General features: G+C 53.7%; 15 protein-coding genes across 15 annotated transcripts; 8 read left to right on the forward strand and 7 right to left on the reverse strand.

Moving 5' to 3' along the window:
* Positions 1 to 111: 111 nt before the first annotated feature.
* BU26DRAFT_560187 (uncharacterized protein) lies at positions 112 to 780 on the reverse strand (the record flags this gene model as incomplete). Its single annotated transcript, XM_033832777.1, has 2 exons — positions 112 to 633; positions 688 to 780. 2 exons carry the CDS (start codon positions 778 to 780, stop codon positions 112 to 114), a joined length of 615 nt encoding a protein of 204 aa, XP_033687844.1.
* A 397-nt stretch (positions 781 to 1,177) lies between these two features.
* BU26DRAFT_515278 (NAD(P)-binding protein) lies at positions 1,178 to 2,737 on the reverse strand. The gene has a single exon (XM_033828027.1). It carries the CDS (start codon positions 2,313 to 2,315, stop codon positions 1,599 to 1,601), a length of 717 nt encoding a protein of 238 aa, XP_033687845.1. The 5' UTR covers positions 2,316 to 2,737; the 3' UTR covers positions 1,178 to 1,598.
* Positions 2,738 to 2,890: 153 nt separating this feature from the next.
* BU26DRAFT_601078 (uncharacterized protein) lies at positions 2,891 to 4,602 on the reverse strand. Its single transcript, XM_033835235.1, has 2 exons — positions 3,648 to 4,602; positions 2,891 to 3,586 (listed from the first exon to the last, which is right to left on the reverse strand). The coding sequence occupies exons 1-2, from the start codon at positions 4,119 to 4,121 to the stop codon at positions 3,263 to 3,265; spliced, it is 798 nt and encodes a 265-aa protein (XP_033687846.1). The 5' UTR covers positions 4,122 to 4,602; the 3' UTR covers positions 2,891 to 3,262.
* Positions 4,603 to 4,765: 163 nt separating this feature from the next.
* BU26DRAFT_515280 (uncharacterized protein) lies at positions 4,766 to 6,409 on the forward strand. Its single transcript, XM_033828028.1, has one exon. It carries the CDS (start codon positions 5,208 to 5,210, stop codon positions 6,381 to 6,383), a length of 1,176 nt encoding a protein of 391 aa, XP_033687847.1. The 5' UTR covers positions 4,766 to 5,207; the 3' UTR covers positions 6,384 to 6,409.
* A 226-nt stretch (positions 6,410 to 6,635) lies between these two features.
* Positions 6,636 to 7,473, reverse strand: BU26DRAFT_515281 (uncharacterized protein). Its single transcript, XM_033828029.1, has 2 exons — positions 7,219 to 7,473; positions 6,636 to 7,162 (listed from the first exon to the last, which is right to left on the reverse strand). The coding sequence occupies exons 1-2, from the start codon at positions 7,445 to 7,447 to the stop codon at positions 7,122 to 7,124; spliced, it is 270 nt and encodes an 89-aa protein (XP_033687848.1). The 5' UTR covers positions 7,448 to 7,473; the 3' UTR covers positions 6,636 to 7,121.
* A 785-nt stretch (positions 7,474 to 8,258) lies between these two features.
* BU26DRAFT_407160 (uncharacterized protein) lies at positions 8,259 to 9,011 on the forward strand (the record flags this gene model as incomplete). Its single annotated transcript, XM_033822879.1, has 1 exon — positions 8,259 to 9,011. A coding segment is annotated over one exon (753 nt), but the record flags the coding sequence as incomplete, so codon positions are not given.
* A 711-nt stretch (positions 9,012 to 9,722) lies between these two features.
* BU26DRAFT_210720 (uncharacterized protein) lies at positions 9,723 to 11,755 on the reverse strand. Its single transcript, XM_033820640.1, has 3 exons — positions 11,538 to 11,755; positions 10,874 to 11,491; positions 9,723 to 10,817 (listed from the first exon to the last, which is right to left on the reverse strand). The coding sequence occupies exons 1-3, from the start codon at positions 11,659 to 11,661 to the stop codon at positions 9,880 to 9,882; spliced, it is 1,680 nt and encodes a 559-aa protein (XP_033687850.1). The 5' UTR covers positions 11,662 to 11,755; the 3' UTR covers positions 9,723 to 9,879.
* A 1,041-nt stretch (positions 11,756 to 12,796) lies between these two features.
* On the forward strand, positions 12,797 to 14,554 carry BU26DRAFT_601081 (beta-lactamase/transpeptidase-like protein; the record flags this gene model as incomplete). Its single annotated transcript, XM_033835236.1, has 2 exons — positions 12,797 to 13,301; positions 13,356 to 14,554. 2 exons carry the CDS (start codon positions 12,797 to 12,799, stop codon positions 14,552 to 14,554), a joined length of 1,704 nt encoding a protein of 567 aa, XP_033687851.1.
* Positions 14,555 to 15,052: 498 nt separating this feature from the next.
* Positions 15,053 to 15,229, reverse strand: BU26DRAFT_419547 (uncharacterized protein; the record flags this gene model as incomplete). Its single annotated transcript, XM_033823306.1, has 1 exon — positions 15,053 to 15,229. A coding segment is annotated over one exon (177 nt), but the record flags the coding sequence as incomplete, so codon positions are not given.
* A 541-nt stretch (positions 15,230 to 15,770) lies between these two features.
* On the forward strand, positions 15,771 to 17,341 carry BU26DRAFT_210738 (uncharacterized protein). The gene is made up of 5 exons (XM_033820642.1): positions 15,771 to 16,336; positions 16,391 to 16,559; positions 16,615 to 16,646; positions 16,695 to 17,151; positions 17,232 to 17,341. The coding sequence occupies exons 1-5, from the start codon at positions 15,902 to 15,904 to the stop codon at positions 17,291 to 17,293; spliced, it is 1,155 nt and encodes a 384-aa protein (XP_033687853.1). The 5' UTR covers positions 15,771 to 15,901; the 3' UTR covers positions 17,294 to 17,341.
* BU26DRAFT_210735 (uncharacterized protein) lies at positions 17,328 to 18,896 on the forward strand. Its single transcript, XM_033820641.1, has 5 exons — positions 17,328 to 17,480; positions 17,531 to 18,010; positions 18,064 to 18,195; positions 18,257 to 18,350; positions 18,401 to 18,896. Exons 1-5 carry the CDS (start codon positions 17,448 to 17,450, stop codon positions 18,715 to 18,717), a joined length of 1,056 nt encoding a protein of 351 aa, XP_033687854.1. The 5' UTR covers positions 17,328 to 17,447; the 3' UTR covers positions 18,718 to 18,896.
* Positions 18,897 to 19,477: 581 nt separating this feature from the next.
* On the forward strand, positions 19,478 to 21,082 carry BU26DRAFT_501141 (uncharacterized protein; the record flags this gene model as incomplete). The annotated part of the gene is made up of 4 exons (XM_033826548.1): positions 19,478 to 20,001; positions 20,054 to 20,546; positions 20,586 to 20,657; positions 20,798 to 21,082. 4 exons carry the CDS (start codon positions 19,478 to 19,480, stop codon positions 21,080 to 21,082), a joined length of 1,374 nt encoding a protein of 457 aa, XP_033687855.1.
* A 409-nt stretch (positions 21,083 to 21,491) lies between these two features.
* On the forward strand, positions 21,492 to 22,226 carry BU26DRAFT_547499 (uncharacterized protein). Its single transcript, XM_033831885.1, has 2 exons — positions 21,492 to 21,741; positions 21,824 to 22,226. Exons 1-2 carry the CDS (start codon positions 21,574 to 21,576, stop codon positions 22,097 to 22,099), a joined length of 444 nt encoding a protein of 147 aa, XP_033687856.1. The 5' UTR covers positions 21,492 to 21,573; the 3' UTR covers positions 22,100 to 22,226.
* A 1,796-nt stretch (positions 22,227 to 24,022) lies between these two features.
* Positions 24,023 to 25,618, reverse strand: BU26DRAFT_515286 (RmlC-like cupin). The gene has a single exon (XM_033828030.1). It carries the CDS (start codon positions 25,351 to 25,353, stop codon positions 24,235 to 24,237), a length of 1,119 nt encoding a protein of 372 aa, XP_033687857.1. The 5' UTR covers positions 25,354 to 25,618; the 3' UTR covers positions 24,023 to 24,234.
* A 556-nt stretch (positions 25,619 to 26,174) lies between these two features.
* Positions 26,175 to 26,894, forward strand: BU26DRAFT_418938 (HET-domain-containing protein; the record flags this gene model as incomplete). Its single annotated transcript, XM_033823276.1, has 1 exon — positions 26,175 to 26,894. A coding segment is annotated over one exon (720 nt), but the record flags the coding sequence as incomplete, so codon positions are not given.
* Between the last annotated feature and the right edge of the window lie 969 nt (positions 26,895 to 27,863).

The following is a 27,863-nucleotide window of genomic DNA, read 5'->3' on the forward strand; positions in this document are numbered from 1 at the left end:
CTCATGAGATATAAGCATACATGCAAGGTCCAATGCCCTATCACCGGCCTCCTTCCAAGCCAGGATACCTCCCTTTCCGGTCCGTCCGTCATTTCGTCACCAACCACCGGCCTACGCCGGCGTCTCGGTCGGCTCTTCCGTCAGACTCGTGTTCGTTGTCCACGGAACCGTCACAACCGGCGTCCTCGTCTCCACGCCTGTCGTCGAGCTCTGGGTCGTCGTACTATTGGGCGGATCCAACTCGTTCACCGGCCAAGGACACCACGTCGCCAAATCTACCGGCTGCTCTTCCAGACTTTTCTCGCATCGCCCGTCCAGGAAGCCGAAATTGCAGCAGCCGTTGTCCTTGCAGAGCACGACGTCGGTCACGTTGAGGAAGTGCGCGGGATCAGTGGACACGGCGGCGCACCATCCACACAGGTACCGGCCTTCGGTCGGGACGGGTTTCCCGCCTGTCGCGCAGTGGCAGGTCGCGTTGCAGGGCGTGTATGGGGGTGGTGGAGGAGGTTGACCTTTTCCGCTGGGTGTGGGCGAAGTCATGGTTGTAGCGAGGGAAAGGGTGTTGTTTGGAGCAGAGTAGGGCAGCTCGGCGACAGGATGGACTTTGAAGCCGCTATCGAGCTCCCTGATGATCTATGGACGACGGTCAGTGTTGTAAGCACTGTAAGAGGAGCGGACAGAGCATACAGTTGGAGCTTTGTGCCTGCTTGCCGGTGGGACATGAGGACTCATGGCTCCCGCTACCACGAAAGGCACGGACACGAATTTGAAGAGATGCATCGTGCTTCCCGACTCAATAATTCAGGCTTGCAGCATATGCTATCTAGAAAGAGAAGGGTGGTAGTGGAAGGTGTGAGAGTGAGAGCGTCTTGTATGACTAGTGCAAAATGAGCCAGCAAACGACCGAAGCGGAGCATGACGCATTCACCAGCTATTCACCCCTCATCGTCATACAAGGTGAGAGGAAGCTCTTCACCGCCATTGGACGCAAACGCGGCTGGGGCAGATGCGCATATCTGGTAGGCAGCGGAGAAGTGATCCTCCGTATATATTCGGCGCGTGTGAGTACGGGTGCAGTAGTAGTTGTTTCATGAGCTTATAATATGGGGGATTGGAAGTGGTGCTAAGGGCCTTGGGGCACAGAGCGCTGAGGAAACGGAAGACGATGGGAAGAAAAGAGTTATGGAGCTAGGGTACTGGACATGGCTAGTCGGCGAAGACCCTACTAACAACGTACTAGAAATGGGATAGGTTGAGGGGGATTTCTCGAAGCCTGCCTACCAACGCTCTTACAAATTATGCGTAATGCCCGGCTTAACCGCCTCCAGCTTCGCACACAACTCCTCCCACACCCGATTCTGGTCCTTGTAGCCCTCCGCGCTCAAGACGTATTCGCTCGGCGGCGCAACCTTGCAGTCGCTCAAGTACTGGCCATGTGTTTCCGCGCCTTGAGTCGCGGCGTGGACAAGCGTGCGGCTGCCCACTTCGGTGGATCGCGCGAGGAAGAACTTCAGCACTTTGAAGGAGAAGCCGGCTTCGCGGCCGAGTTCGCTTGGATGGGTTAGCCAACGTCTTCTGCAAAGAGACGGAGGGAGGATTTACGAATGGCAAAACCCGGGATTAACGCAGTTGATCGTAACGGGTATCTGGCTTGCGGACTTCCGATCCGCCATCGCCCGTACACACAGCACCTCCAGCAGCTTCGACACCTGGTACCTGTTCCCCTGATCCAGCGTCCCGGGCTTCGTGCTCAGCCGCTCAAAGATCTTTCCGTCGGGCGCCTCTCTCTCCGGGAACTTGGCCCAGCCATGCACCTCGGAGGACACGATGCACAGCGTCGGCCTGGTGTTGTACTGCGCGGCCGTCTCTTTCAGCTTCGGCAGCAGCGCGAGCGCCAGCAGGAACGTCGACACCACGTTCACCGTAATCGTGCTCTCATCCTGCTCAAAGACCTCCCACTTGGTCCTCACGACCCCGGCATTCAGCACCGCGATATCCAGCCTCGGCAACTCTTTACTCACGCGCGCCGCGAAGTCCAGACACGACTGGTAGCTCGACATGTCGATCTGCCACACCTTGAGCACGTCCTTCTTGCCCGTCGTCTTCTCGATGTCGGCTTTGGCCGTTTCGCCGCGCTCCAGCGAGCGCACGGCCAGGATCACGGTCGACGCGCCGAGGTTTACGAAGTGCCGCGCGGCTTCCTTGCCCAGCCCGACGTTGGCGCCGGTTACGAGGATCGTTTTGCCTGCGTACGAGGCGCTGGGCTTGGGCGGGGTGTTGGTCCATTGGTTCCAGACGAAGGAGAGGCCGGGCATTGTTGCGGGTAGCTAAAGGACGATAGGGAGATGATAGATGCGGATTAAATTAAATCCGGCCGGGGGTATTGGAGATGTATGTGTATACAGGAACCGTAGAGAAGAATGCAGAAGAGGCGTGCAGTCAATGACGCTTCCATCCATCCATCCAGCGTCCGCCTCCTTCTCTTTATACTCCCCCCTCTCCTCTCCCACAGCACAGCCCAGCCCAGCGTCGCAATCCTTCCATTCTCCCATATCTCCTCAAACCACCATTCTCGTATCGTGCGCCCTCCATACCCGGGTCCGGCACCACGAGTGCGTGGAGATAACCAGCGATATCCCCCGGCCGGACCATTTCGTCCTAGCGCATAGCACAGCCTCTGGCTCGGAAGAAAGTTGCGCCGGAACGGCGCCGGAATGCTGCTGCAAACCATTTTTCCCGATCCCGCGTTCAGATAATCGGGTGGTTGAGCATTAGGGCGGCCTATTAGGCGAGGGCGGGCTTGATTGGGCGGACGAGAGGGGGCCCGGTTATGTCCGTTAAGTGCGGTTGCGGAATGCGCACCGGGCGGGAAGTGTGGGAGGGAGGGAAAAGAGAGGGCAGAATACGTTAGAGGAAAAATTGTATATTAGCTGTGGGTGGACTGGATCCGGCTTTTGCGAAGTGGGAAGCGTTCTACGGTTGGCGATTTTACTGGTGGTGGTGCAGGAAGCTGACCCACATTCGGACTCTTCTCTCTTCTTCAGTTGGCATTAGAACACTGGACAACAGTTTTCCGACGGCGCGCTAAGGTACCAGCTGAAATATCGACAGGGCCGAAGAATGCTATGTACAATACAATGCTCCCCGAAAGTCCCCAGGATGCACCAAGCCAACAAAGCCACAAACTCCAAACCTCCACCACGAACCCACATGCAAATATAATACACCCCTCCAAAAACCTCCCCAAGCCATCTCCCCATCCTCAAATCTTCGAATACGCCCCCTTCTTCCTCGCAGCCACCATGCCCCAGCCCACCGTCGCCGACGACGCGAGCTCCACCGTGCCCATCACCACGACCGCCCACCACGCGTACCTCAGCTCGCCGCACAGCACATGCATGTTCCCGATCTGCCGGCCGAGCATCGCATTGCCCTGGTGAAAGCACACGTACGACACGAAGTCGAAATGCATGCGGTCGTTCGCGTCGTCGGCTTTGTAGTAGGCGCCCGCGGCGAACCACAGGATGGTGCAGATCATGGAGACGACGGCCGTGGCTAGGTTGCCGATGGTGGTTAGGCGGCGGATCTGGGCGTTTGTTAGCAGTTGAACTGGCTGGCTGAAGTAACAGAATGGAGGGGATACTTGCCGCTTTGGAGAAACTCGCAATGATCAGGAGCAAGCTCAACGTCGTCGCTACTGATGCTACGCCCAGCAGCACATACGTCGGCCGCATCTTCATGTTCCCGAGCCACACCTTCATGGCGACGCCCTCCGCTTTGGGCGTCACGAACTTGTCTTTCGTCGCGTGATATACGCCCACTCCATGACCGAGCACGCACACTATGCTAGCGGAGAGAAGGAAAGACAGGATTCGCAGACCGAGCCGGATGCGCGAAATGAGACGGTCTGTATGCGGGTCTACAGCGACGCTTTTCTCCGACGGCTTTGGCGCGGGAGCATGATGCGTATCGTATTCTGTTCCTAGACGCGCGCTCTCATAGGACTCATAGTCGCTGTCGAGGTGCTTGTTGAGCTTGCCCATGGTGAAGAAGTAGGAGAAGTTTAAGAGGAGAAATGTGATGGCTGGAGGAGAAGAGCTGGTGGTGGAGGTAGTGTGCATGCCAGAGGAAAGGGTGTGCGCCTTTATGATTGAAGGGAGGTAGCAGATTTACCCTCCTGTGGTTTTACGCCATGGTATACCCGTTTGAGGTAGCTCAGCTCATTTTTAGAACGATGATGGATGTCGCCGAATACAGCCCTTGTAGTCTATGCGCCAAGCTTCAGCCTCAACGCGAGGATGTGTGGCCTGGAGACGGTGTGGAGGCGGCTCAGGGCTCGGCGTTTGAAGGTGGCGGTTATCTTCATCTCTGGCGAGGTTTTTCGGGCAGCAGTTTCCCTGGAGAGTCTTGTTCGTGGGAATTGTTCGCCCATGAGCGCCTGGACGAGGCTCTTCGGCAAACCAGCCAGCCAGGAAGCTGCCAAAGTTGCAGAAACGGTTCCACGGGCAGCATCGTCATTTCTCCCCCTTTCTCTCACTTTTGTTCTGTCTTGTATCGTCGTGTCGAAGCGATGACGTTCGGCGACGCCAGCGGTGAAGAAACGTGGTGGACTAAAGCCAAGAGCTGAGATCTAGATTCTCTCCCCTACCAGCTAGCGTGGCACGAGCCCGACTGTTACATCAGCCCCACATCCGCCAGCCTCGCGATACGAGAACACCGCAAAACCAACCTGTCTTTCCTCAAAACGGGCCTTACAGGACGAATCCAAGCCCTAACGCTTCTTGGCTTGCTTCGGTTCACACCGAAGCCACGATTAAGGCAGCCAATCGAAAGGCGCCTTGCGGCTCCAAGCACTGCAACTGTACCTTCAGCCTCAACCTGGAAATTGCGCGGTGTAGCTAGCGCCGAATGTGGGCCTTGTCTTGTAGACGATGGACCAGCGGAGCCACGAAGGCCAAGAGACGAGAGAAGGTAAGGGTCGGTGAGGCAGTTCGTTATGCCTGAGGGCGACTTCATATACCGGTACGATGCCCTTCCCGCTTAGCTTGACATCTTCATTATCATCAAGCGGCATTTGATCCTTTCGCTTCGTCTTATAAAGTCTTTTCACACTGTTCTTTTTGAATTTCGTATATATTCTTCAGTGATACCCCTTTCTTGGTTTTGCATCGTCCTACTGCGGTCACTCCTCATCGATACCCAGAGCAATGCGCCGCTTCGCAATAAGCGCAATCCTCCTAGCCGCATCCCAGGTGGTCAGCTCTGCCGTCGTCGATGGAAGAGATGGCCTTCTAGCGCGAGAGGAGGACCGAGAGATGGACTATCTCAACGAGGCCGTGTTCCTCTCTGAATGTCAAAAACTCAAGAAAGGAACCAACGAGCAAGTCGCTCTAGAGGACTTCCTCCTTTACTTCCCCGTCTACGATTATGTCAGGTACAACAACAGTCTCGACATAGGGGATGTCGCCACAGCACCGTTCCCCAAAAGCCAGCGCGTAGACGCCATGGGCACCCACGTCGACTGGACACTGGCAACAGGGGACGACAAAATCACAGCAAAGTTCCCAACTATAGGCCGGACGTTCAGCGTCTGGGACCTCGACGACGAAGGCGACCCAGACACCAACGTGACAGGCGTCGCAGACCTAGGAGGCAAGGGCATGCTGTGCTACGACGAACCATGGAGCTTCAAGATGGACCGCAACGGCTGGGACTACAAGTGCCACGCGCCATACTACTGCACGCGCGAGCGCCGCATGATCCGCCGCACCGTCTTCGACATCTACGAAACGACCACCGCCGTGGAGATCGAGGGGCTTCCGAAGAGGAAGAACGGCGGCAAGCTCGACGAGCGCATCGAAGGCATGGTCGGCAACGCCTTCTTCTACCTGCAGCTCGCGGACCGCGATGGCGTCGGCGGCGCCTACGAATACGCCATCGACTTTCGCCTGAAGAAGCACACGATCCGCTTCGACATCCAAAAGGGGCAGCGCGAAGGCGACCCCAAGTACGACGCCGAGCGCATCAAGCTGATCTCCGAACATCTATACGAAGTCGTCACGCCGGAGATCGTGAAGAAAGTGAAGACGAAAACTTGCTATGGTTCGAATACGTGCATCTACACCGTGCCGTTTCCCTCGCAGATCAAGGTCCAGGTCCAGACCGCGCTGCAGGAGCAGCTCAACTGGCAGCCGACGGATGTCATTGATATATATGTGGACGTCAAGGAGAATGCGGAGTGTGGCAATGATGCGGTGTTGGCGAAGACGCTGTCGGGCTTGTTTGCGGGGATTGCGGCGGTGGCTACTGGGGGGTATAGTGCGGCGGCGAGTGTTCTGGGGGGTATTACTGGCGGGTATCACACTGCGGCTTGCCTTGGTTAATGGTGTGTAGCTTGGATGTATTTAACGGTTTCTTGATTTCTTTCTCGTAAGCTTTCAAATATTGGTGCCTGCGTATCGTGTCACCTGATTAAGGCGCTAAAATTGAGGCCTACCACAACCTCAGTTCTCCAATCAGCTGTGTCAACGGATAGCGAATGACAGCGCCGCTTCTAGCCACCCCACCAACGTACATATAAACCCACCAAACTCCCTTCAACCCTTCTTCTTCCTCCTTTGCCGTGGGGCCTGTGGCCGCGCAAGCGTCCATTCTTTTCACTCAGTCGGACATCTTCTTCCACCGCGCTCTCTTCTTTTATCTAGTGGCTGCCTGAGCCTGGTGCTCTTTCGCAGGACACTCTTTAATCGCTACTTATTTTCCGCCCGTAGCGACCCATCTCCGACTCCAGTCAAGCGAGGTTAGAGCAACAAGAGCAACTTCATTATCACCATCAGCCCGAGTTTATCGATCCGCGCTTGCTCGTCTGGGGATACAACCCCGATGTCCTGCAGGAGAGTCAGCAGCATACTCAGGCGCCACCACCAGCAGAAGAAGAAGAGCAACAACAACTCCTTTATCCCGAAGATGACCTCCCACCCGTACCCGACTGTGTTTTACTTAGTCCCACCCAAGCTCCACACTCTTTCATCCCCCCATATACAAACACTCCAAGCACACAGCAGCATGTCCAATCTGCTCCCCAGCCACCTACATCCCTGACTACCTCCACATTCCCCTGCTCAAAATGCGAAAGAACTTTCCCTCGCCAACGCGATCTGAAGTCAGTGTCCCACCCACCAGTCTCTTCAATACCTACAGGCACTAAAAAAGCCGCAGCCTCCACACCAAAACACACGAAGACAGTTACACATGCGAACCCTGCGGCGCCGTCATTAGCAGGAGCAAGGACTTCGCCAAGGACCTTGCACGGCATCAAAAGACTAAGAAACACCAGCGTGCGCTGGCCGATCAGGACGCGGCGCTGCCGTTCGTGTGCCCGATTTCGGGGTGTGGGAAGGGGATGGCGAGGAAAGATAATATGAATCGGCATATTAGGACGAGGCATCCTGGGGTTGAGGAGCTGTGAGGAGGGCAGGGTAGGGTAGATTAGGCGATAATTCATTGCTGTGCTTTGATTGAGGTGTTCGCTTTTTAGTTTTAGGTGTTTGATCGCAGCGGTGCCCCTTGCTGTTGCTCCTGCGCTTGGAGGGTACTGGCCTCCTTCTCTTTGATCTCTGTCTTACTGATATCCCATTGCTGATACTGTGCACTCAGCATCTTCTCCCGGTCCACCACGACCGCGGAATCTTCCTTCCTCCCTTTATTAAGTCTCGAAGCACCTCCCCAGTGCCTCTCTTCGAATGGACTTGCTCAGCTAGAGCGGCACTCGATTAGATGGAACGTCATCGGATTTTTTGCTGAGTTTGCAATTTGGCCGTTCTTGTTATCTCTTTCCGGGGATGTGCTGCTAACGTATTGTACTGATATCGCGTTGAAGAAGCGACTCAGCTTGGCTGATCTTCCACCAGTCTTCTCTCATGATTTTCCATCGTGACACTCTCCTGCCTTTCTGCTTCTGGGTTGAGCTTGGTCGCCTTGGGAGTTGTTTGGTCGTACAAGTCGCGGTGAAAATATCGCTCTGGATCTAGAAAGGGATTCCCCAGGCGAAGTCACCCGTTTGTTCCATCGCAGCGAGGAAGCTTTCACTTACGCCGCTGCAGACAGCCTTTCACTCTTTCTAAACTTCTTTCTCCCTTATAAAGCACCGACCTCCTCCGCATATGAAACTCCCTCACACTCAAACCCACCGACATCCAGCGCCCAACATGGCAACCTCAAACGGACCCCCAACGCAACCATCTCCAGCGCAGCCTCTCTGCTCCATGTGTGACGAGCCCGCGACAAGCGCATGCAAGGAATGCCGCTGTAGCCGCTACTGCTCCAAGGACTGCCAAAAGCTCGACTGGCCAATCCACAAACTGCTCTGCAAGACCTTTTCGGACTTCCACCCCAACAACGCCCCAGGTCCAGACTTCTACCGCGCCATCTTCTTCCCCGAGCAAGGACCGCGTCCGCGCTGGATATGGCTCAAGCTCCAGGAGAGCCCTAGCGGAATTAGAATCCACTTCAACGGCGTCCCGGTCGATCAGCCTCTCGTCACGGTGGGCGGTCGCATTAAAAACCGCGTTCTCGATCGCGACCACGAGCGGATTAACATGCTGGGCTGCTTGAACGAGCGGAGGAAACTCACCGGAATGGGGAACAAGAGCCTGGACGCCATCGGCGAGGAACTGTCCAATGGTATGAGGGGCCCGCTTCTATACCATGGCTGGTGCGATCACCTGGACACCATGAGCTTCCGGCACATAGTCGATGACATGCGGCTGGAAGTGGAAATCGTCTCGCGGGATCACATGGAGAAGATCGAAGGCGAGACCGTACAAGCCGTGCGGCTGAACTGCGAGGGCGATACGGCGATCTGTGGACGCCCACAGGTAGAGGCGGTGAAAGCTAGTCCGGGCATCTTCAGCGAAGGCTACCTCCCTCAGATACCCGTCGCAGCGAAGCTCGGGATACCGCTTCGTCTTGTAGGAGTACAGCATGCGGCTGTGTGGCGGGACCGAACGTTCAAATGCTGGGACCGCGCCGACAACATGGCGTTTCGATTCCTGAATCCCGCGCAGTGGAATGTCATCTGCGGCAGTCTGATCATCGCGCGGAAGGATGGGAAGCCGCTTCATGTCGCGCATATGAAGGTGCTCCTCGCTTACTGCGTTGAGATCGGGCAGGAGATTCCGTGGCCGAATATTGGAGATGACGACGACCCTGATAGGGACTGCAGCCCTGAAGTTGATCAGTTGCATAAAGCTATGTCGGACCATCTGCTCGAGCGCGCTTCGAAAGAGGGGTTTGAGCGGTTCTTTGCGGCCGGCAAGCATGGTGGTGCTCCTTCCCCTTATGCTGTGTAATGTTTGGAGGCTTTGGATTAGTGGGGGTATGATGGGATTTATATTGACGCCGATTCGTCCATCAAGTCGCGTCATTCAATAAGGCTGTATGCAATGCCGACTGCAGCGAAGCTAGAGGCCAGGGACTAGATGAACGCTACTTGATCTCAGCTCCTGCTACATTCCGCATGAAAAGTTTCCCTATAGATTTAAAGATGATGGGCGGGTCTTGCTAAGCATATTAAAAGGATCTGAGAGAATGAGAGGTTGTAACTTGAAATAGCTGAGCGCGAAATCTGAAACTGGAAATTGGAGAGAAAAGCAGCAAGTGCAATTGAGCTAAAGTACATATGCTGAGATGTTAAGTGACACTGGTGAAACTACGATGCAAATGCTTTGGCAGTGCGGATGAGATATGACCGTGTGGCCTCGTAAAGTCGTGGGAGAAATCCGACGCGTGGAATCCAAGACGCCATAAATAGATGCAAGAACAAAGACTCAAGAAGATGCTTGTGCGAAAGGCAACCCTACCATGAGATTGTGTACCCAGTCATAAATTATAAAACCCCGTCGTTCTCTTCTTCAGCGGCGCTCTATCCGCCTGGTCTCCCTTGCCCCAAAACTTGAGCGGGACCTGCCACTGCGCCGCCTCATCAAGCGCACTATCCAACACCCACGTTGCAAACAATGTGAGAATGACGGCCGACAGCGCGCTCACCCAGTATACCCAAAACGCCCCATTCCCCGGCGCATAGTTATCCTGCATGCTGAAGAGCGAGCTGGTGTACGCGAGGGGAATGAACAGCAGAGCGAGCAAGTTGAGCCGCTTGACGCGCTTCGCTTCCTCTAGGTTCTGGCGATTGCCGGCGATGGAGGCAAGACCCGTCATCGCGCCCATGAGCGTATCAGCGCGCTCTTTGAGGATCTTCAGCCGGAAGTATATGTACTGGAAGTCCTTCTCGCAGTTCTCCCAGTGCACGCGGCGGTGCAGTTCGGTGGCCTCGACGGGATAGCCGAGGCTGAGGAGCGTGTCTTCGATATCGTCGCGGTAGTTGCCGCAGCGGCGGGAGATGGTTTGCAGCGACTTCCACTGGTCTTGTTCTTCGACCCAGGCGGTAGTGAGGCGCAGTTCGAGCGAGGGGAGCATAGCTTTGATGTAGTCTACGAGTTGCAAGTAGTGGGCTGCGACGATCTTCTTGACAAAGATGGAGGAGGTGGTGGGCGTCTTCCAGTCTTCTTCGGAGAGTAGGTCGGCGTGGTTCTTGAAGTAGTGGATTAGGTCGCACACCATTGAGCTGTGCGGATGGGGGTCTTTGCCGCCAGCCGTCTCGTGAGAACGAGGCGGAAGGAAGTCGATGTAGCCGTCTTGAAAGGGGTGGCTTTGGAGCGAGTCCGTGTTGGGAATCTCTTTGTAGCTGCGGCTTGCTGGATCGTATTCTTTGGGTTTCGGATCCAGCTTATCGAGCTGGGGATCGCATAGGATAACGACTGCATGTAGTATCAGTTTCATGTGGCCGAGGTGAAAGGAAGACTTGAGTGCGTACCATCCCAGCCACCTTTGCTGGTAGTTCTACACCACCATGATATCTTCCGCCTAAGAATACCCGTAGTCGAATCCTCCTTGTGCCTTGGCGGTGTCATGCCTACATGCCTCCGCGTCCTGTGACAGAAGTAAGGCTTATTCTCAATGGCCTTCGTAAACTGCCTCAGCTCACAATACTGCAGATGGAAGCTTCTGTCCGGATCCAACAATGAAGGCTGAGGCAGCGCATCACTCGTAGGAGTAAATTCATTGCTCCAAACACAAGTTCTTTCCTGCCGTTGGAAGAATGAAGGGTCCATGAAGAAGTGGCCACCGATAATCGAGATGTAGTCCTTGGCGAGGCCCTCCATGATATAGATACGCCGCCGGTCATGGTCCTTGGGGGTTTCTTCGAAGTGCCTGCGAAGGTCCTGGGAGTTCACGAAATCTTTCTTGGAGAATGAGGGGTCGCCGGAGCCCTCTGCGTCAAGGAGCACGACAAGCGCGTTGCCGTCTTTGAAAAGGTGATGTTTCTTCTTTTTGGCTGGATCGTTCGGGTCCGTCTTTTCGTTATTTGGATCCGGCCTCTTCAAGCCAGGATTGGAACCGCTTAACGCAGCGATGTAGTCTCGATATGGGCCTAAGGCGAATTAAACGAGTGTCGACGAGGAAGCGGGAAGACTCACCCTCATCACACAGCCAGTACCCAATTGCCGTCTTGTCCTCTGGGCTTGGGCTTGGAGCGGCACTTCGTCTCGCCCCATTAACAGCCCCATTTGCGCCGACGTTCAAGTTCCTCGTCGGAAACATCGCTGGTCGAGCCCCGTATATGACCCCGGACACTCGCCAACAAACCCCGCAACCGCGACCCCAGCCCGGACACGAACGGCGCGGTCCTCGACTCCGCTCCCGCTCGCAAACGACCAATGACTCCAACGAACAAGAAAATAGAGCTCTTAGAAGGGATTTCGGGCCGCGCGGAACGGGAAGCCTAGGATATGGTGTGTTGTCATAGACTCTGGGTCAGTCGCAGGCCAAGGTTCAGCTTTTTCAAGCGGGCGCTCATGCGGCTCTGCGAGGCGGAGCAGCTTTGGGGGCCAGAAGCGCAGCGCCACGTCACCCGTGCGCTGCTGCATTGCGCGCCGTCGTTCGTACTCGCCTAAGTAAAATGCCTCGAAGGCGGAGTCTTTGTGTAGCGGGTTTCGTTTGGGTTGGTTTGCTGCAGGTAGGCTGCGAGACATCGAACCGGTGAGAGATTGTTTGGGAGGGGCGAACCTGAGGGCGGCGATACGCCGTGTCGGGCGCGTATGCTGCCTAAGGGGAGCGCATAACAATATCTTTAGGACGCGGACCTCCGCGAGCTGTGCAATGGCGCTTTTTGTCACATTTAGAGGTGTTTTCGGGAGAAGAGTTGGTTGTTCTGTCGAAGAAAAGCAGGACTCGCTCAACGGCTGATCGATCCTGCGCATCATTGGCGCGGAACCGGCTACCGACAATAATTCCTCAGGCACCACAAACACGTACTAGTCAATCGGACCTGATAGCATGCGGCGGGGACGAGAACAATCGCTCACCATCACGGTTCAGGAGATCATGGAGGCTTCAAGGATTCAGATGTGAGAGGGAAAGTCACGTGGTAGTTGTGTCCAAAACTCCGCCGACGGGCTGAGATCTACGCAGTGTCCCCGCATATGTCAAGCATCAACCCCTGGGTGGCCTTAAGCAATACCTAAGTGGGAGAAACGGGCTCTTGGTCCGCTGCCAAGGCCTTGCACAGGATTTACCCAGGCTGCCGGCAATATAGCCAGCTGCTTACAATGGAATCGCCATATAAATTGCGCAGGGATTGCGCATCCTTCGTGCCATGGCTTTGGTATAGAAGCGGCGACTTTTCATGGAATGTCCGCATCCTTGTGTAGCCCTCTCTCCAGCAACAGTTTTCACCATGCATCCTTACCGAGTACTCTGGTACCTCCTCGCGTTCCTTCCCTGGACATCCGCCTTCTGTCCCCTCCACGGACCCGTCTTCCCAGCACCTAAGGACCTCGCATCCTCATCAGTCTTTCAAGCAGCGCTGCGTAACCTAACTATTGCTTATGATACTGGACTTGCTTCTACCAGCGGTGCCATCGCGGTTCAAATATTCGCTTCCGACTCCTCCGTTCCTTTGTTCGAATACTACCGCGATGGAACTACACTTTCCAACACAACCGGTGTGAAGAAGGTCGATGGAGATTCTATTTGGCGAATAGCGAGTATATCGAAGCTAGTCACGGTGTATTTGCTGTTGAAAGAGGTTGGCGACGCGTACTGGAATGTACCGGTTACGGACGTGATTCCGGAGTTGAAGGGTAATGTGAAATGGCGAGAGAATGAGGTGGATTTTGTGAAGTGGGACGATGTGACGCTAGGTGCGCTGGCGGGACAGATTTCGGGAGTGGTGAACGACTGTAAGTGCTGGAAACAAGCTTGGGAACTGAGCTTACAGCTGACGGCCGGTGCAGTGGTAGCTCTTGAGGGTGCAAATCCGCTGATGGATCCAACTATCCAGGAACAACTTGGCCTCCCACCGCTGCCGGAGGAAGAGAAACCGCCTTGTATGGTCTCTGCGGATCCAGCGATAGGCTTCACTTGCTCCCGAGAGGAGTTCTTCGCAGCGCTGGATTCCCGGCAGCCTGTTTTCCATGCGAATACTAAGCCGATATACAGTAGTACGCCGTTCATTATACTCGGCTATGCACTGGAGTCGATTGCCGGGAAGTCCTTTGGGGATTGTTTGCAGGTGGTCATCGATGCGCTCGGACTGGCTGGAACTTCGCTGGAGGCCCCGGACCCATCGAGAGCTGTGATTCCGTACGACCTGGCGTCCACTGGGTTTTTGCGGAAATCTGGGGAGGCTGGGCCTACGGGTGGTCTTTTCTCCTCCATCAATGACCTCTCCAAGTTGGGACGCTCGATTCTCAACTCCACATTCTTGAGTCCAAATACCACTCGCGCGTGGTTGAAGCCTGTGTCGTTTACATCCGACATGCGAAGTGCTGTGGGCCGTCCTTGGGAGGTTTATCGGGTCGATACAACGTCTAGTCGCGGCGTGATCGATATCTTTGGGAAAGGCGGGGATTGGGGCGTGTACCACACGTGGCTAGGACTGGTCCCGGACTATAACATTGGGTTTGTCTCAGCGGTCGGCGGGGAAGGCGATAAGGACTGGCTGAGCGGGCAGATCCTAGACATCGTGCTTCCGGCATTGGAAGAAGCGGCGCGGGAGCAAGCAGATGCAGCATATGCCGGGACGTACCGCGCTCCGGGAGGGTTGAACTCAACGATGACTCTTTCCACGAAGGCTGGCTTACCTGGTTTAGGAGTCGAGCAGTGGATCAGCAATGGAACGAACATACTTCCGGTCATCTCTGAGCTGACAGGCGAGTCTCTTACGCCTGAGACATTCCGGCTCCTACCCACCAACCTTGAGCGGAAGTCGAGGAATGGAACGATGGAGATCGCTTGGAGGACAGTAGCAAGCTCATCGCAGCCTGGCGAAGGACTGAGCGCGTTGTCGGCATGCGGGAGTTGGTTCAACGTCGATGGTACGTCATATGGGAGATATGCGTTTGATGAGATTTTATTCACTCTGGGACCGAACGGCAAGGCGGTAAAGACTAGCCCGCGGGCTTTTAAAGTGGAGTTGCGAAAAGGGAGCTAAGAGACTTTGGAATGCAGCCCCGTATTTATCGTTGGAATATTGGCGCTCATCCTTCCATTGTCGCGTTGATAGATTTCTACGGACCAAAGCGTTCCGAAGCAGGCCAACTTGGTATTCAAAATTTCTGCAATCTCTGCATCGGAACGCTGCTTTATGAAGCTTGTTACGACGTCCCACGAGCCCTTAGTCTTGTAATCTTCTGTTAATTGGAGTCTGACGGCTGATGTTGCATTGCGACGAACCCATGGAAGAAATCGAAGGGTTGGTTTCAACTCACAACTGGGACGGGACGGAAGAATGAAACACCGAATCCTTGGCGCGCTCATTCCCAAATCCGACCTCAGATGGACCTTCTCGTTCCCTCCTACCCAGCAGACAATGCCGCAAGCTGCTATTGCCCTTTCACGAGCTCTACTCGCTCCTAAAGACTGATGAGATCCTTCGAGACCATGGCGTAGCTGATTATTCTGCGCAGCAAGGAGTTTTCGAAACGCGCCGTCAACCTGAAACCAGTCCAGCCCTCCGCATCAGCCTCCTGCCGTCATCAACTAACCGGCTCCACCCAGCCCCGCAGAGCACGTTCATCCTCTCCTCTAGCTCTATCCAAGCTTCGGTCGGTAGCATGTCGTTCGCTGCTGCCTCGCCCACGAATACGCGAGCATACACAATGGGATTCGAGACCTGAGCGGTCGCATATATATCAAACGGAGCGATACCCCTTAGTGGAATCAGCCGTCTGCGCTTCGAACTGGGCCTCGAGGATGTGTTTCTAGCGCCAAAGCGACCTAGAAGGGGACGTCAAGATGTCCTCTCTGCTGAGGTTCTTCTCCTTCAGCCCGTACGAGCGACCTCGCGGATGATTGTTGAATTGCGCTGCTTTCACCATCGTTGTCGCCGGACTGCGGCCACATCTTTCTCCTCTTGGAGGGTGCTGACCAACGTGATCTTGGTGACGCACGCCCGTCTAACAAAGGTACTTGCGAAATCTCACGGATCACACAACGGTTTACTGGTAATCTCTCACTCTCAGGACTAAGCCTCCCGTCCATAAGTCTGGAGCAAGGTGACTGAGGGCTGTGCAGCATTGCGGTTAGTGTCCTGGCAGGCTGGGAGAAGGTCGCATTAGCTGGTTCGATTGGGGAACTTGAGGTGGACTCCCTCTTTTTGCTTTTTTATGTCTGGTGGTGGCGCATTATTGATTGCATGCACCGCCTCAACGTCTCGTTGCCTTTTTGCCTCGACACCTCGACATCTCGCTGCCAACGCCTCGGCGCTACCCTGTGCTAAACATTATAATGTTGCCCGCTGCTAGCTCGGACATGCACGGAGCGCCCCGGGTTCGGCGCAATGTCACACAACTTCCTCTCCGTCCCTAGAGCCACCTACCGGCCAAATCGCGATCGCATACCCTCGTATTTCAAGCTAACGACTCAAACGCATAACCGCAGAGACAGCGAGAGGGATGCTAGAACATATGGCGAGGAAGACTTTCCCCTCGAAACGCTCGCTCCGCCACAGGCGCTCGAACCGAGCCCGACAATGACGTTCGATGATGAGATATCTGCATTAATCATCCATTTCCACAACATGCAGTCTCAGGCGACCACTGGAGAGTCCCGGTACCGGATTGTCCACCGTCGTCCCTCAGTCAAAACTCTCCTGGACTTCGGCCCAAAGCATTGCATGAGCAACCTACGAACGAGGAGTGGCACCACGGTATCTACGGAGAAGCCTGATATCCGCTGGATACATCTACCTGCGAATAAAATGTCTTGGGTCGAGGTATAACCTGCACATTGTCGACTCAGGTGCCTGGACTAACGAGAATGCGTGCAGAAACTCATGGAGCGTATCTACTCCCCCGACTTTTCGGTTGTGTCCACTAGTCAGAAGCCTGCCTTGCTTCTGTCTCCGGAGTATTGGATCAACCGGCAAGTGGAGAGTGCTGGCCCGACAACGCGACACATGCGCCCATTCTATGCCCCTGTGGTTGTTGCGGGTCAAGGTATGTCATAAATACCCCACTGTCCGTTGCAGTCTCTGACTGAGCGGACATGTAGACGAAAAGCCTACTACAAACCATGTCCTTTTTGTAAGTAATACCCAGATCTGGCCCGCATTCGAATCGCTAACGTATTAGATGCCATATGTTCATTGGGATACTGCCCATAAGCTCGAACGGCGGAACAAGTGCATTGACATCGCAGTAGAAGGCAAGCCGGTCACCGCCAGGCCGTCGCTGGACATTCTTTCGCTTTATTCTGAAGTATCTGTCGAAGAACACGAGTCGAAACGAATAAATCAGAAGAACAGCCAGGCAGACGACCCATCAACCGTCTTGACACGATATGAGCTGGAGACTCGTCGATATCGCCGTCTGTTTACAGTCGATGAGCTTATCCTCTTGGCCTACCTTAATGTCCTTTCGTCGATTCATCCGCGCCGCACGCTGGATCACTCGCGCTATCCTACTCTTGAAGGAGACGATATTAACACTCGAGACAGAGATCAAGTGGTATTTCGGCACACAAAGTCCATGGGGCTGAAGCCGCGATTGATGATGGTGGATCAATTGTGGATGTGGATCATCGATGACAGTAAGTCGACCTCCTATATGGGCCTAGTAGACGGTAACACGGTGGGCCCCCAATAATGAATAGCTAATTGTAGTCACCAGAAACTGTTGTGACGGCTTTTCCAAGGAGGTGGAAAGATGCTAGTGAGCCGGCCTTCGACTGATCCGACGTGCAAGAGCGAGTCATGATGGACCTGGCTTCTAACTCCACCAAGATTAAAACGGCTTCAGAGTTAGCAAATCTCATCATTCTCAAATGCTCAGGCTCCTTTTTCCCTACTCCAACCGAAGTCGACCCCACGGGTTTTTTTGGATTTCATGGGCTTCTTTGAAATCGCGATTGGGGACGTAGTAAGTTTGTCAGTCACCACCGCGGATTTGACATACTGATTGTTCCGGAGAAAATGAAAGAGACTAGGGCCTTCAACAGGCTATGGGAGCATTCAAATGAAATGCAATCCCTGCAAGAAACACTGCGTGACAGGAAGAAGCATCTAAGTGCGGCCCGTGTGACGCATCGAAAATATCGGGAGCTTAGCGATAAGGAGATTGAAAGCAAGATACAGGCCGAAGTCAGCGCCCTGACTAACATCACGGAGGAGACGAACCTGCTAAAAGAGATAAAGGACATCTTGGACGAGCTAAATAGCATTCTTCTAATATTCAAGCAGCAGGAGCTTGTCGTGCAGTCTATGGGCAAACATGAGGATGCCGAGGAATTCGATGAGGATACAGGAGAGCTTCTTTCGCCAGCAGACAGCCCGAAGTATCGGATGCGTAGTCGCATTCAGCGCTCCCATTCAGAGCTTCTACGAACGATTAGGGATCATAAGCGAGATGTTGAGATGCTTGAACTCGAAGCAGTTCGAACGCATGATTCTGTAAGACCTCAGCAGCAGATCCACCTTGTAAAGTTGCTAATCACGTAGGTTAGCTTAGCATGCTTCTGGACCTGAAACAAAAGCAAGCCAGTGTTCTCGAAGCTGACTATGCGCGGCAAGAAACGGTCGAGACGACGTCCCAAGGAAAGACTCTGCTAGTCTTCACCACTGTCACTATTATCTTCGTATGTTGATGCGTCACACTCCGCATTTAACCAAATTACTATGCTTATGACTTGCGAACAGTTGCCACTGTCCTTCATCGCAGGGTTCTTCAGCATGAATGCACGGGAGATCAATGGATATGAGCGACCCATCCGGCAGATCATGGCCATCATGAGTCAGTAATCATAGTACTTTCGTTGCCGCATAACTTCTGACAAGCGACAGTACCGAGCACTGTAGCTGTTCTCTCAATTGCCGTTGCAGTAGCCTATGCCGGCAAGATCCGTCATGCCTGGGCCTTCGCAGGAGGAGCGCCCATCAGTTCCACAGGAGGGTTACTCGCCGGAGACGTCTTGTGTTTTCTAGAAGAGTTGTTCTGGCTTATCTGCAACATCCCTAGCTGGATACTCTCTGTTGCTTGGTTCGTGATACGCTGGTTGGGGTCGGTGGCCGCGTCCGTACGAAATCCATGGGTGGAGACTCCTGGGCCTGCTTATCCGGGTATTCCAGCGTATAACCGCATTCGGGGACGGTTGTTTTGAGTGCGATGCCTTTCGCTGGAGGCCTCTTCATAGAGTCGCTAGGAAGTAGGCTTGGGACTGTAGGAAGAGCTCAACTTAAGGTCGATGTTCCTGTCGGCTGCGCTCTGGCGGGTTCTCCAACTGACTTCACTAGGCTAACGTCAATAATACTCATCAGAGGGCGTATAGTGCCTCGCGTGGACTGATACTATTTCGCTGTGAGAGCAGCTTGACCTCTTCCTTCCCATCGCTTTCATCCTTGTTGCACACTCACTATACTCCTGGGGTTACATAATATGCCCTTGTCCTCGTAATTATGACTGGCGAAAGTGACGGCATGGCAGCAATAGAATACAAGGCGCTGCAGGCCCTAATGCTGTCTTTATCCTTGCCTTGGTCCCTCCGGCCTTGTGTCTGTTTCGCCTATTGGTTATTATTCTCTTATCTGAGGTCTTCTACCTAAGACGTATCCGTTCCTGGGTTTTTACGCTAGGAGCCAATCATTTGCGTTGAGAGAGCAGTAGCGGTAAAGTCCACCTAACGATTGCGTAAATGAGCTTCACACAAATACAGACATTGCGGTTGTGCATGGTGAACGTACGCGTTACTAGCTAAATCTCCACTTGCAGCCAGTGAGGGAAACGAATGGTTTTAGTGATCGAATTCTCGCAAATCACTATTTGATTTATGTAAATTATCATCGTTTAGACTCTGCACCTTCTATTCTGCACAACTGCTCTTTACGGCATCCCCGTTTGGGACAACAATCTCTGCAACCGCAATGGGAAATCTCTGCCGCCTTTTCCGTAACCGACGCAGCGAACCTATTACCATACCTCATACACCCTCGAGGTTGGAGCTCCTTCCCTACGAGATTCGCGCCATTATCTTCAGCTTCCTGGGGTACGGTTGGATGGAGGTCCGCACTGGTTTCGACCCCGGGGATGCATACACGCCGCCTCTGCGGTTCGCGCATCAGCGACTCGATAGCGATGTAGGGCTTAAAACTCTAGCGCGTGTAGTCGAACTCGAATATGACTTGCGGTACAGCTACCCACTCCTAGAGCACACTAGCGTGCGAGTCCCTGAGGTCGACTACATAGCCAGCCCCCCTGCAATCGCTCCTCTGGACGTCTTCATCGCATATCCAGTGACCGACGAGTTGATACGGCTCCCCGGACGCTACTACGAGCCGGCAATCATGGCGGTTAACCGGAGCTTGACGACTGATGCAATGCATTTTCTGTTCCGCGACAATGTCGCGCTGTTCCAACAACCGTTGATGGGAAAGCCCAACCCTCCGTGGTAAGCAACACTATCTTATTGGCGAAGCAATTCGAGCTAATGTTGGGAACAGGGCGATCCTGAAGACCTCAAACACGCACATCCTATGGGGGCCCCTCGCGCATATGACGAAGATCTCTCTCGGCGAAGAGGTCGGGAAGTACGTGAGAAAGGTATTTAGAAAGACTATCATCCTGCGAAGTGCGCTCCAAAGCTTCGGAGACTCAGTCCTTTTCATCTCGAAGCACTGCCCCCGATTGCAGTCGTTGGATATTAATCCGAGCTCTGGGGTTCTCAAGCAGGCTTCGAAACGCGACTTGGATCAACTGGCGCACGCATGCGCGCAAGTCGTGCGGAAATGCGCAGAGTTCAGGTGTTTGAGCATCAGGTTCAAATGTCTAGAGCCATGTTCGCCCTCAGACCCCCAACTAGCGACGAAGAAACGGGAAGTGAGCTTGAATATTGACGAGTCGGAGGCGCATGGCAAGGAGGCGCACGTTAAGGAGTGGGTGGTGCAGATTCTGAAGCAATTGGCAGAGGGCACCCATCCTGAAGGATCGACGATTGTTAGATGAGGATGACGATGTACCCGCTTCATTTGCCAGAGCTGTACTGCAGCTCGTAAGCGGGATTTGAACCTCAAAATCTACCAAAAAGGCAGCTATCTGTGGGCCACAGTACGTGAGTTGGGTTCATGGTGAATCTGTAAGTATGGCGCGCGAAGATTCCAGAACATCTCCAAGATAGCCTGCACTCTAACAGTGTAACTGCAAGTGGATGCCGGCGTTCTTGGTATCCCTAGAATGCAATGATATAGCCGCAGAGTCATGTTGGTTCTCATTTCGTGAAATCTCCGCTGGGGCTGAAGAACTACAATACCGGACGGCAGCATCCCTCCGTTCTTGCCGACCGTTCCGATATCCCTATGTTGAACACGGGCTCGCCCCTCATCCTACGTCACTGTATTCCTGCCAACGTTGCACAAGGCTACGCAGACTCTCGCAGCTTAGTCTGCCACAACTACGCTTTTGGAAAAAGGCACGCAGTCGCTCCTTCGGCCGGCTATCGGAAAACCTCGGCCGCTTTGAGGGAGCTGAATTGAACGCTTGTTCGTCCAATAGTAGAACGGCTTCCGTGCCAAGATTTCTTGGAGGCAAAAAGTGCTTACTAGCTAATTTAAATGATGTTTGGAGTAAGAGAGAAACACTGCTAGAGCGGTGAGTAAGGAAGGTGGAAATGGCGTGTCTGTCTCGGGGTAAGTCGATGGATCACGCATAGAGAGAGGGCCAAGTGTTAGGCGGCCAAAGTGTTAGGCGGTCAAGTGTTAGGCCGCCAACCATATTCGGTCCGCACACACCGGAATGGTCCTCATCCTATTAAGTCAGATGTTGGAGGAAGTTCGTTAGGCGGCCTTCTGCGCAGCAGCCCTCGCACGTCCAGCACAGCCTCAAGCAAGAAGTATAAAAGTGCCGTATCGTGGAGCATATCTTCATTCCATCAAGCTACTTCACCTGCAGTCACAATCAAGCATCAACGCTACCTCTCAGACATTACATCCTTTCACGAATCTACTCCAAACACTCCATATCCATCATGCGTTCCGCTGCAGCTATTCTCGTCGCCACCACGGCATTCCTCACTGCACCAGCGGTAGCTCTGTTCGACTGCAACGCCGATCAACACGCCTTCCCAGTCACACCCGGAAAATTCGTCGTCCACTACACCTCTATCCGGGACTCTAACTACGACGACGATGCATGGGTACGTATCACACTGCGCAACTACAGCCACAGTCCCATCCCTCTCACCCACTATCACCCCTCGCTGACCGTGCACCTCCTAGATCCGCATCTGCAAGCCCAACGCCCAGAACAAATGGGACAACGTCCATCCACTCGGCACCCAATGCGGCGCCGGGCATCCCGTCACTTTCTCCACATCGCAGACCTCGCTCAACCACGCTTTCAAGGTGACGAATGGGAACGGATGCGATTGGTTCAGTAGCAATCTTGATGATGCGGCGATGGATTATAATGGGCAGCATAGGGATTTGGGGGCGGATCCGGCTGCGGGTTGCGGGAAGAGGGATCATGGGATTAGTTGTGAGTTTGATTTGTAGGATCATGAGTGGTGAGCTGCGTTTGAAGTTTTTTGGGGTAGATGCGATCGTCATTCGTTTAAAAGATTGCTATTTCAGTAGGTAGGTGGAAGGATTGGGGAGGGTAGTTCTTAACACGCTATTTTACATCCACTTCCTTTTTTGGACTATACCAAGGCGTGTCCTTTGACAGTCCACCTTCATCGCAGGTAGTCTACCTCACTTTGATATTCTCCAAGCACACTAGACACACAGATATGAAGCTCTATCTCTTATACTACTTCGTATGTCTTACTGGTAAGTGCATTTTCACACTGCTGCAGTGAGCTTCGATGCCCAAAAAAGGGAAGTTCATAGAGAACTCGCTTTCTCTCTTTAGACTCTCGGAGACGTACGTCCGAATGGGCATATGCAATTCCCAAGAAGCTCTGACAGGAAAGCACATCGACGGCTCGTCCATGTCCATTAATCCACGTGGCCTGGAGAGCTGGCAGTGGAGAAAGGAGAAAAACAATAAGCGGGAGAGTTTAAATAGTCACCAGTATTTAGCCCGTCCAATAAACAGAAAACCGCACCGAAAAATTAATGCGCACGAAGGGAAGAGGCAAGGTCGAATTCCACATCAATGACGCGTGGGGATTATTTTCGCACCTGCACTAGGGCCATGTAACAAAATTATGCCATCCAGCTTCCCTAAAGCGCATCGTCCAGTCCGTCCAGCTTTCTTAACACGCTATGAAGATTGCATTTCGAAACTTTTACACCGGGACGCCACAGGAGAAGCCATACGAAAAGACACTTTGGCTTAGTAATGTGCAATGGAATGATAGTGATGTTCTGGGAATGTTTGAGGAGAAGTGTAGATGTATACTAGCGTCAAACTTCCCCTTTACTCAAAGAACAGAATGATGGTTTCCAAACGGCGCTCATAGCTGCCCTTGGCTCGGTGGCACGGATGAAGCTCCAGACCGTGCAAGCTTTCCCCGTAAATTTACTTCTCTTCTCGGCGGACACATACCTTGCATGCACGTTCGTTTTAGCGAAATCCGCTCCATGCACTGCACGGGATCTTTTTAGTGGGCGACGCTCTCGGAGCACGATGGTGAGGAGAGACGTGTGAGAGTAAGGATGAGAATTTATATAGACTCGAGATTACTAGCGCCAGGGGGTATGATCAAGTTCCTGAAGTACATAAGTGACGTTTTAAGAGATCCACCATCGCACGATGGCACTGCTTATCACCATCACACTTCCCTCTGCCCCAATCCTCCATACCATCGAAAACCCTCCCTTTTTAACATGAGTTCCAACGAACTACCACAGTGCAGAGCGCAGCCGAGCAAAGTCTCCACATGGCTCTGTGGGACCCGAAATTTTTGGACTCTCCTCCCTTGGCGCTCCCATGCAGAGCTTGCGATAGTGTAGTCCAGAGATCCCAGAGCCGGGGCACACTCCATTAAACCAGATGCTGTCCATTTTAGTAAGAAGTTATCGTGACGTCCTGTAGAGAAGGAAGAGCGGAAGAAACGCGAAGGGGTTTATTTATGCGCATACCACGACGCGGTTCCTCGCCTGCGACCACTGAAGCGGTACCCAAGTGCACTGACTCTGAAGCGATATCCGATATCACCATCCCCGACGACTGGTGGTTAAATGCACGGCTACGTGCTCACAAACTGCCGGGTCTGGCTTCAGGCCAGCTGCGTGCTATGCATATGGTGTCTGGCAGTTAAACGGCGCGACTTCCGGGACGGTAGAATGGGCGCCGCCGTTTTAGGTTTCCACTGGAGACTGACCACGCTATGTTCCCTCTGAGTTTTAGACAATAGCTCCAACCGCGTCCATGTTGTGCTTGGAGGTAATTTTTTGGGCAAGGCGATCCGAGCGTGGTGCGGGTCAAGGCAAATTGGAAGAGCACGGGAAGCCTTATATAGACGTTGAAGTGGGTTCTGTCCGATGATGGCACGTGATCGTCCGTCATGCAAGATTGATAGGTGCACGGCCAGCTCGAGGAGCCGGGAATGAACGGAGACTAGACAAAAGAGAAGCAATGGATGAGGAAGTATAAGTAAATCGCAAGATTAGACAAATTGATAAGCCAACAATCGCCCGAATAGTCTATCTACAAGAAAGAATTATAAGCAACAGGATATCACCTAATGAACCATGTTCTTCCCAATCTCACTCTCCCAGTTTAATGCCCTCTCAAAGCCATTCGAATTCGACTGGTAGTCCATCATCGCCTGCATGACCTCATCCCGGCTTGTCACGACGAAGGGCCCGTATTGTACGATGGGCTGGTCGAGCGGCATGCCGGCAACGAGGATGAACCTGGATTCCGACTCGGCGCCTTCCTCCACAGAAGCTTCGATGCTGTCGCCTTCCTTCGCGAAAACGACGTTGTGGTATTGCGGGATCGGCCGAGAGACGCCTTCGGAGGAGAAGATAGTGGTGCCGTTGAGCGTGTATGCGAACGCGTTCCAGCCCTTGGGCAGCGCTTGCTTGACATGGCCTCCCGGCTGCACCGTGAAGTCCAGCAACCACACTGGGGTGTATGCCAGCTCCTTGGGCGAGTCTGTGTCATAAGCCCGACCGCTGATAATCTTCACCCTGACCTTCCCGTCGTCGGCCGTAGCTTCCGGTATCTCCTTCGCCTTCAGATCTCGGTATCGGGGTTCGCAGGACTTGAGCTCCTTTGGCAGGTCAACCCAAAGCTGCATGCCGACGTTCGGCGAGCCGTCGGGGTTCTGTCGCGGCATCTCGGCGTGCACGATGCCTCGTCCGGCCGTCATGAATTGTAGGTCGCCCTGCTCGATTGTGCCCTTGTGTCCCGCGAAGTCTTCGTGGTCGACGGCGCCCGAGAGGAGGTACGTGATGGTCTCCTGGCCCCGATGGGGGTGGTCGGGAAACCCGGCGCCCGGCGGGATGGCGAAATGGTCGAGCATGAGAAAGGGGGAGAAGTTGCGGAGCTGTGGAGTGCCAATTGATCTTCTCACTCTCGCTCCTGCACCCTCGGATTGTTCGATAGCGAGGAAAGACTTCTGGATCTTGCGAGGTGCGCTGGTGGTGAGGGGCTCGTCGGGGATGACAGGCAAGCCCTTGAAAGTCGTCGTAGCGCCGTTCGTCGACATCGTTCGGGTAGTGTTGAAGAAGCTCTGCGTAGCCGGTCTGATCTGTTTCGAAAGCTGCGTAAAGCGCGAAAGCATGTACTCGTTGTTGTAAATTGCGATTGCGACTGCTGCGACGGCGAAAAGGATGGAGGAGAGCGTCTTCATCGAGCCTGACACGGCTACTTATACTTGATGCGTGGGGAGAGTCGAGAAGGTTCGAAGCGCGAGCTAGAGGGATTCAAAGAGCGCAGGGCCATGCCGATGGGAGCTCTGTAAGGTGTTAGAAAGCGGCGTGAAGAAAGTGACGGCTTGGCGGGGAACCGGCTTTGACAATTCTTACCAAGCAGCCGATGAGGCTTCGGCTTCGGCAGTGGCATCGGGAGGGTGACGGGCCAATCAGCGCAGGCATCATTGTTCAGGAAGTGTAAGCACTTAGAAACGGTAGCAAGGCATCCTTTAGATTTGCGATGCGGTATACCCGAGCCTACATTCTTCCATGGCCAATGCGCATATTGTATCAAGTTCGAAAAAATGGAATGAGTGTGAGTTCACGTGACTATGGCCCAGCGCAAAGACGCACATCTCGCTTATCGAAATCCCCTGTCTTCCCCACCTATCACTCCGTCTCTGCCACCATTGGCACCATTCTTAGCCCGTCTCTCAGACACTTCATCAACCGGCCATGTCGCTCAACTATGCCTATTTTACTAACGGCAAATCGATGACCGATCTAAAGTCGACTTTCGTGGACTATCTCTTCTTAGATCCGATGAACAGCGCCACTGAATATTTCGCATGTGTGCTTCCCTGCCGGACCGCAAGTTGGTGGGCTGTGCATGCAGCTTGGTCAGCCCATGTTCTCCCGAGGCAGCCGTAGCCTTGCGAGCGATGAAACGTTTACTCGAAATTCCCACCACTTCCCTCGGGATAAAACGTTTTCCCGCCAATTTCGACTTTCGGCTGAAAGGGCCGGTACGAATGCAACCATGGATGGCCTGTGCCATTGTGTACGTCCCGACCTCCAGAAACTCGGCGAAGACCTGTACTGCTTGAGCTGCGGATATGCCAGCCTTGGAAAAACAGAGAACCAGCATTTCAAGCCCGAGGGACCCGGTAACACCGTTATACACCTCACAGGGCGGGCGAAGTTCCACTATCGGCCTCTCCAATCCCCCCATGCTCTGAGACTCGTGCACCTGTACGCCGGGCATCGCAAAGACGAAATCCGATGTCGCATATTTCATGCCACTCTGGAAGATCATCCTGTCTTCGAGGCGCTATCTTACACATGGGGCGACAGTATCCTATCACACGAGATATACTCCGATGAGGGTACCGTTCGCGTGACAGCCAACTGCGCTTCTGCGCTGAGGGACCTACGACACACGTCCCGTGACCGGTTCCTATGGATTGACGCAATCTGCATCAATCAAGCTAGCAATGCGGAAAAGAATCATCAGGTACCGCTCATGAACAAAATTTATGCTGCAGCGATACGCGTGGTTATCTATATCGGTCCGGATCCAGCTGACGATGCTGATCGTTTCTTCGATTATTTCAGGCCCCATTATTTGAGGCCCGATAGCGCTTGCATGGCGGCCCGCAAGATCGTGGATCAAGATCATGTCTCCGCATTTCTGTCGAAGTCTTGGTTCTCCAGGATATGGGTGCTACAGGAAGTTGCCGTTGCCAGAGAGGCAGTCCTGATGTGCGGCCTCGCATCGATTAACTGGAAGTACTTTTCGGCTGCTCGCCTGAACGCCATGGGGCGTCTGCCGATAGACCGATCTAAAAAGGTGCCTCCCGTCATGCTCTTGTCACACGATATTCCAAAGCCTCTGAAGGACTTCATCTCGCTCATACATACAGCACGAAGCTGTGAAGCATCGGATCCAAGAGACAGGGTCTTCGCCTTGCTCGGACTCTTGAGTATTCAAGTGTCGGATGACCTCGTTCCGGGCTATAATAAGTCGGTCGAGACCATTTACGCTAACCTAACTGCCACTACCGTGGAATTCTACCGGCATCTCGACATCCTGTCTTTGGCCGGAAACGAAACATACGACGAAAGACAAGCCGCTGAAAAGCTCGCGTGGAAGGTAGCAGCATTGAAACCCAGAGTTCTTGTCCCAGATCATGAATTGGAAGCCGCGGTGGATCGAATCGAAGCGGATATCCAGAATGTCTTAGACACAAGTGGGGTTCGGGTAACTGCGTTGGCACTTATAACTGCAGAAAGTACGGAGTGCAGAGCATTGATAGACCTCTTTCGGAAGGTACAGATGGCTGAGGATGATTGGATGGAGTTATTTGAGAAATCCGACATTTTGAGAGACCTGCCTTACGCCTTATCAGAGTGGCATGGAGAGAGCAAGCTACGTTGGATATTCCCTCATGGCAAGCCAAGCCAGTCGCAGGCGGAGCCGAAAGTGATAGAAACACAGGGATTGGGGCGGCTTGGGGCGCTGTGGGGGTCTCTCCAGGAGTTGAAAGTGCTAGAAGAAGAGGAATTACGACGGCTTGAGGCACTATGGAGGTCTCTTCAGGAGTTCAAGGATGAGCGACGGAAGGGCCGGGGTAATGGCCCGTTAATGAATGAGAAACGATGCAAATTCGAGCAACAGCACGAAGTATGGCTGGCAGGCGGGGAGGAGCTCGATAGGAAACGGTACGAA

The sequence above is a fragment of the Trematosphaeria pertusa genome, assembly GCF_010094035.1.
Source record: "Trematosphaeria pertusa strain CBS 122368 unplaced genomic scaffold BU26scaffold_3, whole genome shotgun sequence".
NCBI classification, from domain to species: Eukaryota; Fungi; Ascomycota; class Dothideomycetes; order Pleosporales; family Trematosphaeriaceae; genus Trematosphaeria; species Trematosphaeria pertusa.

Coding starts and splice junctions, on each gene's coding strand:
- BU26DRAFT_515278 (XM_033828027.1), bottom strand. CDS start 2,315: ATGCCCGGCCTCTCCTTCGTCTGGAACCAATGGACCAACACCCCGCCC.
- BU26DRAFT_601078 (XM_033835235.1), bottom strand. CDS start 4,121: ATGCACACTACCTCCACCACCAGCTCTTCTCCTCCAGCCATCACATTT. Junction 3,587..3,647: donor TTGCGAGTTTCTCCAAAGCG/GCAAGTATCCCC, acceptor ACAAACGCCCAG/ATCCGCCGCCTAACCACCAT.
- BU26DRAFT_515280 (XM_033828028.1), top strand. CDS start 5,208: ATGCGCCGCTTCGCAATAAGCGCAATCCTCCTAGCCGCATCCCAGGTG.
- BU26DRAFT_515281 (XM_033828029.1), bottom strand. CDS start 7,447: ATGCCTCGTCCTAATATGCCGATTCATATTATCTTTCCTCGCCATCCC. Junction 7,163..7,218: donor CGTGTGTTTTGGTGTGGAGG/CTGCGGCTTTTT, acceptor TGGGACACTGAC/TTCAGATCGCGTTGGCGAGG.
- BU26DRAFT_210720 (XM_033820640.1), bottom strand. CDS start 11,661: ATGTTTCCGACGAGGAACTTGAACGTCGGCGCAAATGGGGCTGTTAAT. Junction 11,492..11,537: donor GTACTGGCTGTGTGATGAGG/GTGAGTCTTCCC, acceptor AATTCGCCTTAG/GCCCATATCGAGACTACATC. Junction 10,818..10,873: donor CAGCAAAGGTGGCTGGGATG/GTACGCACTCAA, acceptor TACTACATGCAG/TCGTTATCCTATGCGATCCC.
- BU26DRAFT_210738 (XM_033820642.1), top strand. CDS start 15,902: ATGTCACACAACTTCCTCTCCGTCCCTAGAGCCACCTACCGGCCAAAT. Junction 16,560..16,614: donor TGTGGTTGTTGCGGGTCAAG/GTATGTCATAAA, acceptor GCGGACATGTAG/ACGAAAAGCCTACTACAAAC. Junction 17,152..17,231: donor GATGTGGATCATCGATGACA/GTAAGTCGACCT, acceptor TGTAGTCACCAG/AAACTGTTGTGACGGCTTTT.
- BU26DRAFT_210735 (XM_033820641.1), top strand. CDS start 17,448: ATGGGCTTCTTTGAAATCGCGATTGGGGACGTA. Junction 18,196..18,256: donor CCACTGTCACTATTATCTTC/GTATGTTGATGC, acceptor ACTTGCGAACAG/TTGCCACTGTCCTTCATCGC. Junction 18,351..18,400: donor GCAGATCATGGCCATCATGA/GTCAGTAATCAT, acceptor GACAAGCGACAG/TACCGAGCACTGTAGCTGTT.
- BU26DRAFT_547499 (XM_033831885.1), top strand. CDS start 21,574: ATGCGTTCCGCTGCAGCTATTCTCGTCGCCACCACGGCATTCCTCACT. Junction 21,742..21,823: donor ACTACGACGACGATGCATGG/GTACGTATCACA, acceptor TGCACCTCCTAG/ATCCGCATCTGCAAGCCCAA.
- BU26DRAFT_515286 (XM_033828030.1), bottom strand. CDS start 25,353: ATGAAGACGCTCTCCTCCATCCTTTTCGCCGTCGCAGCAGTCGCAATC.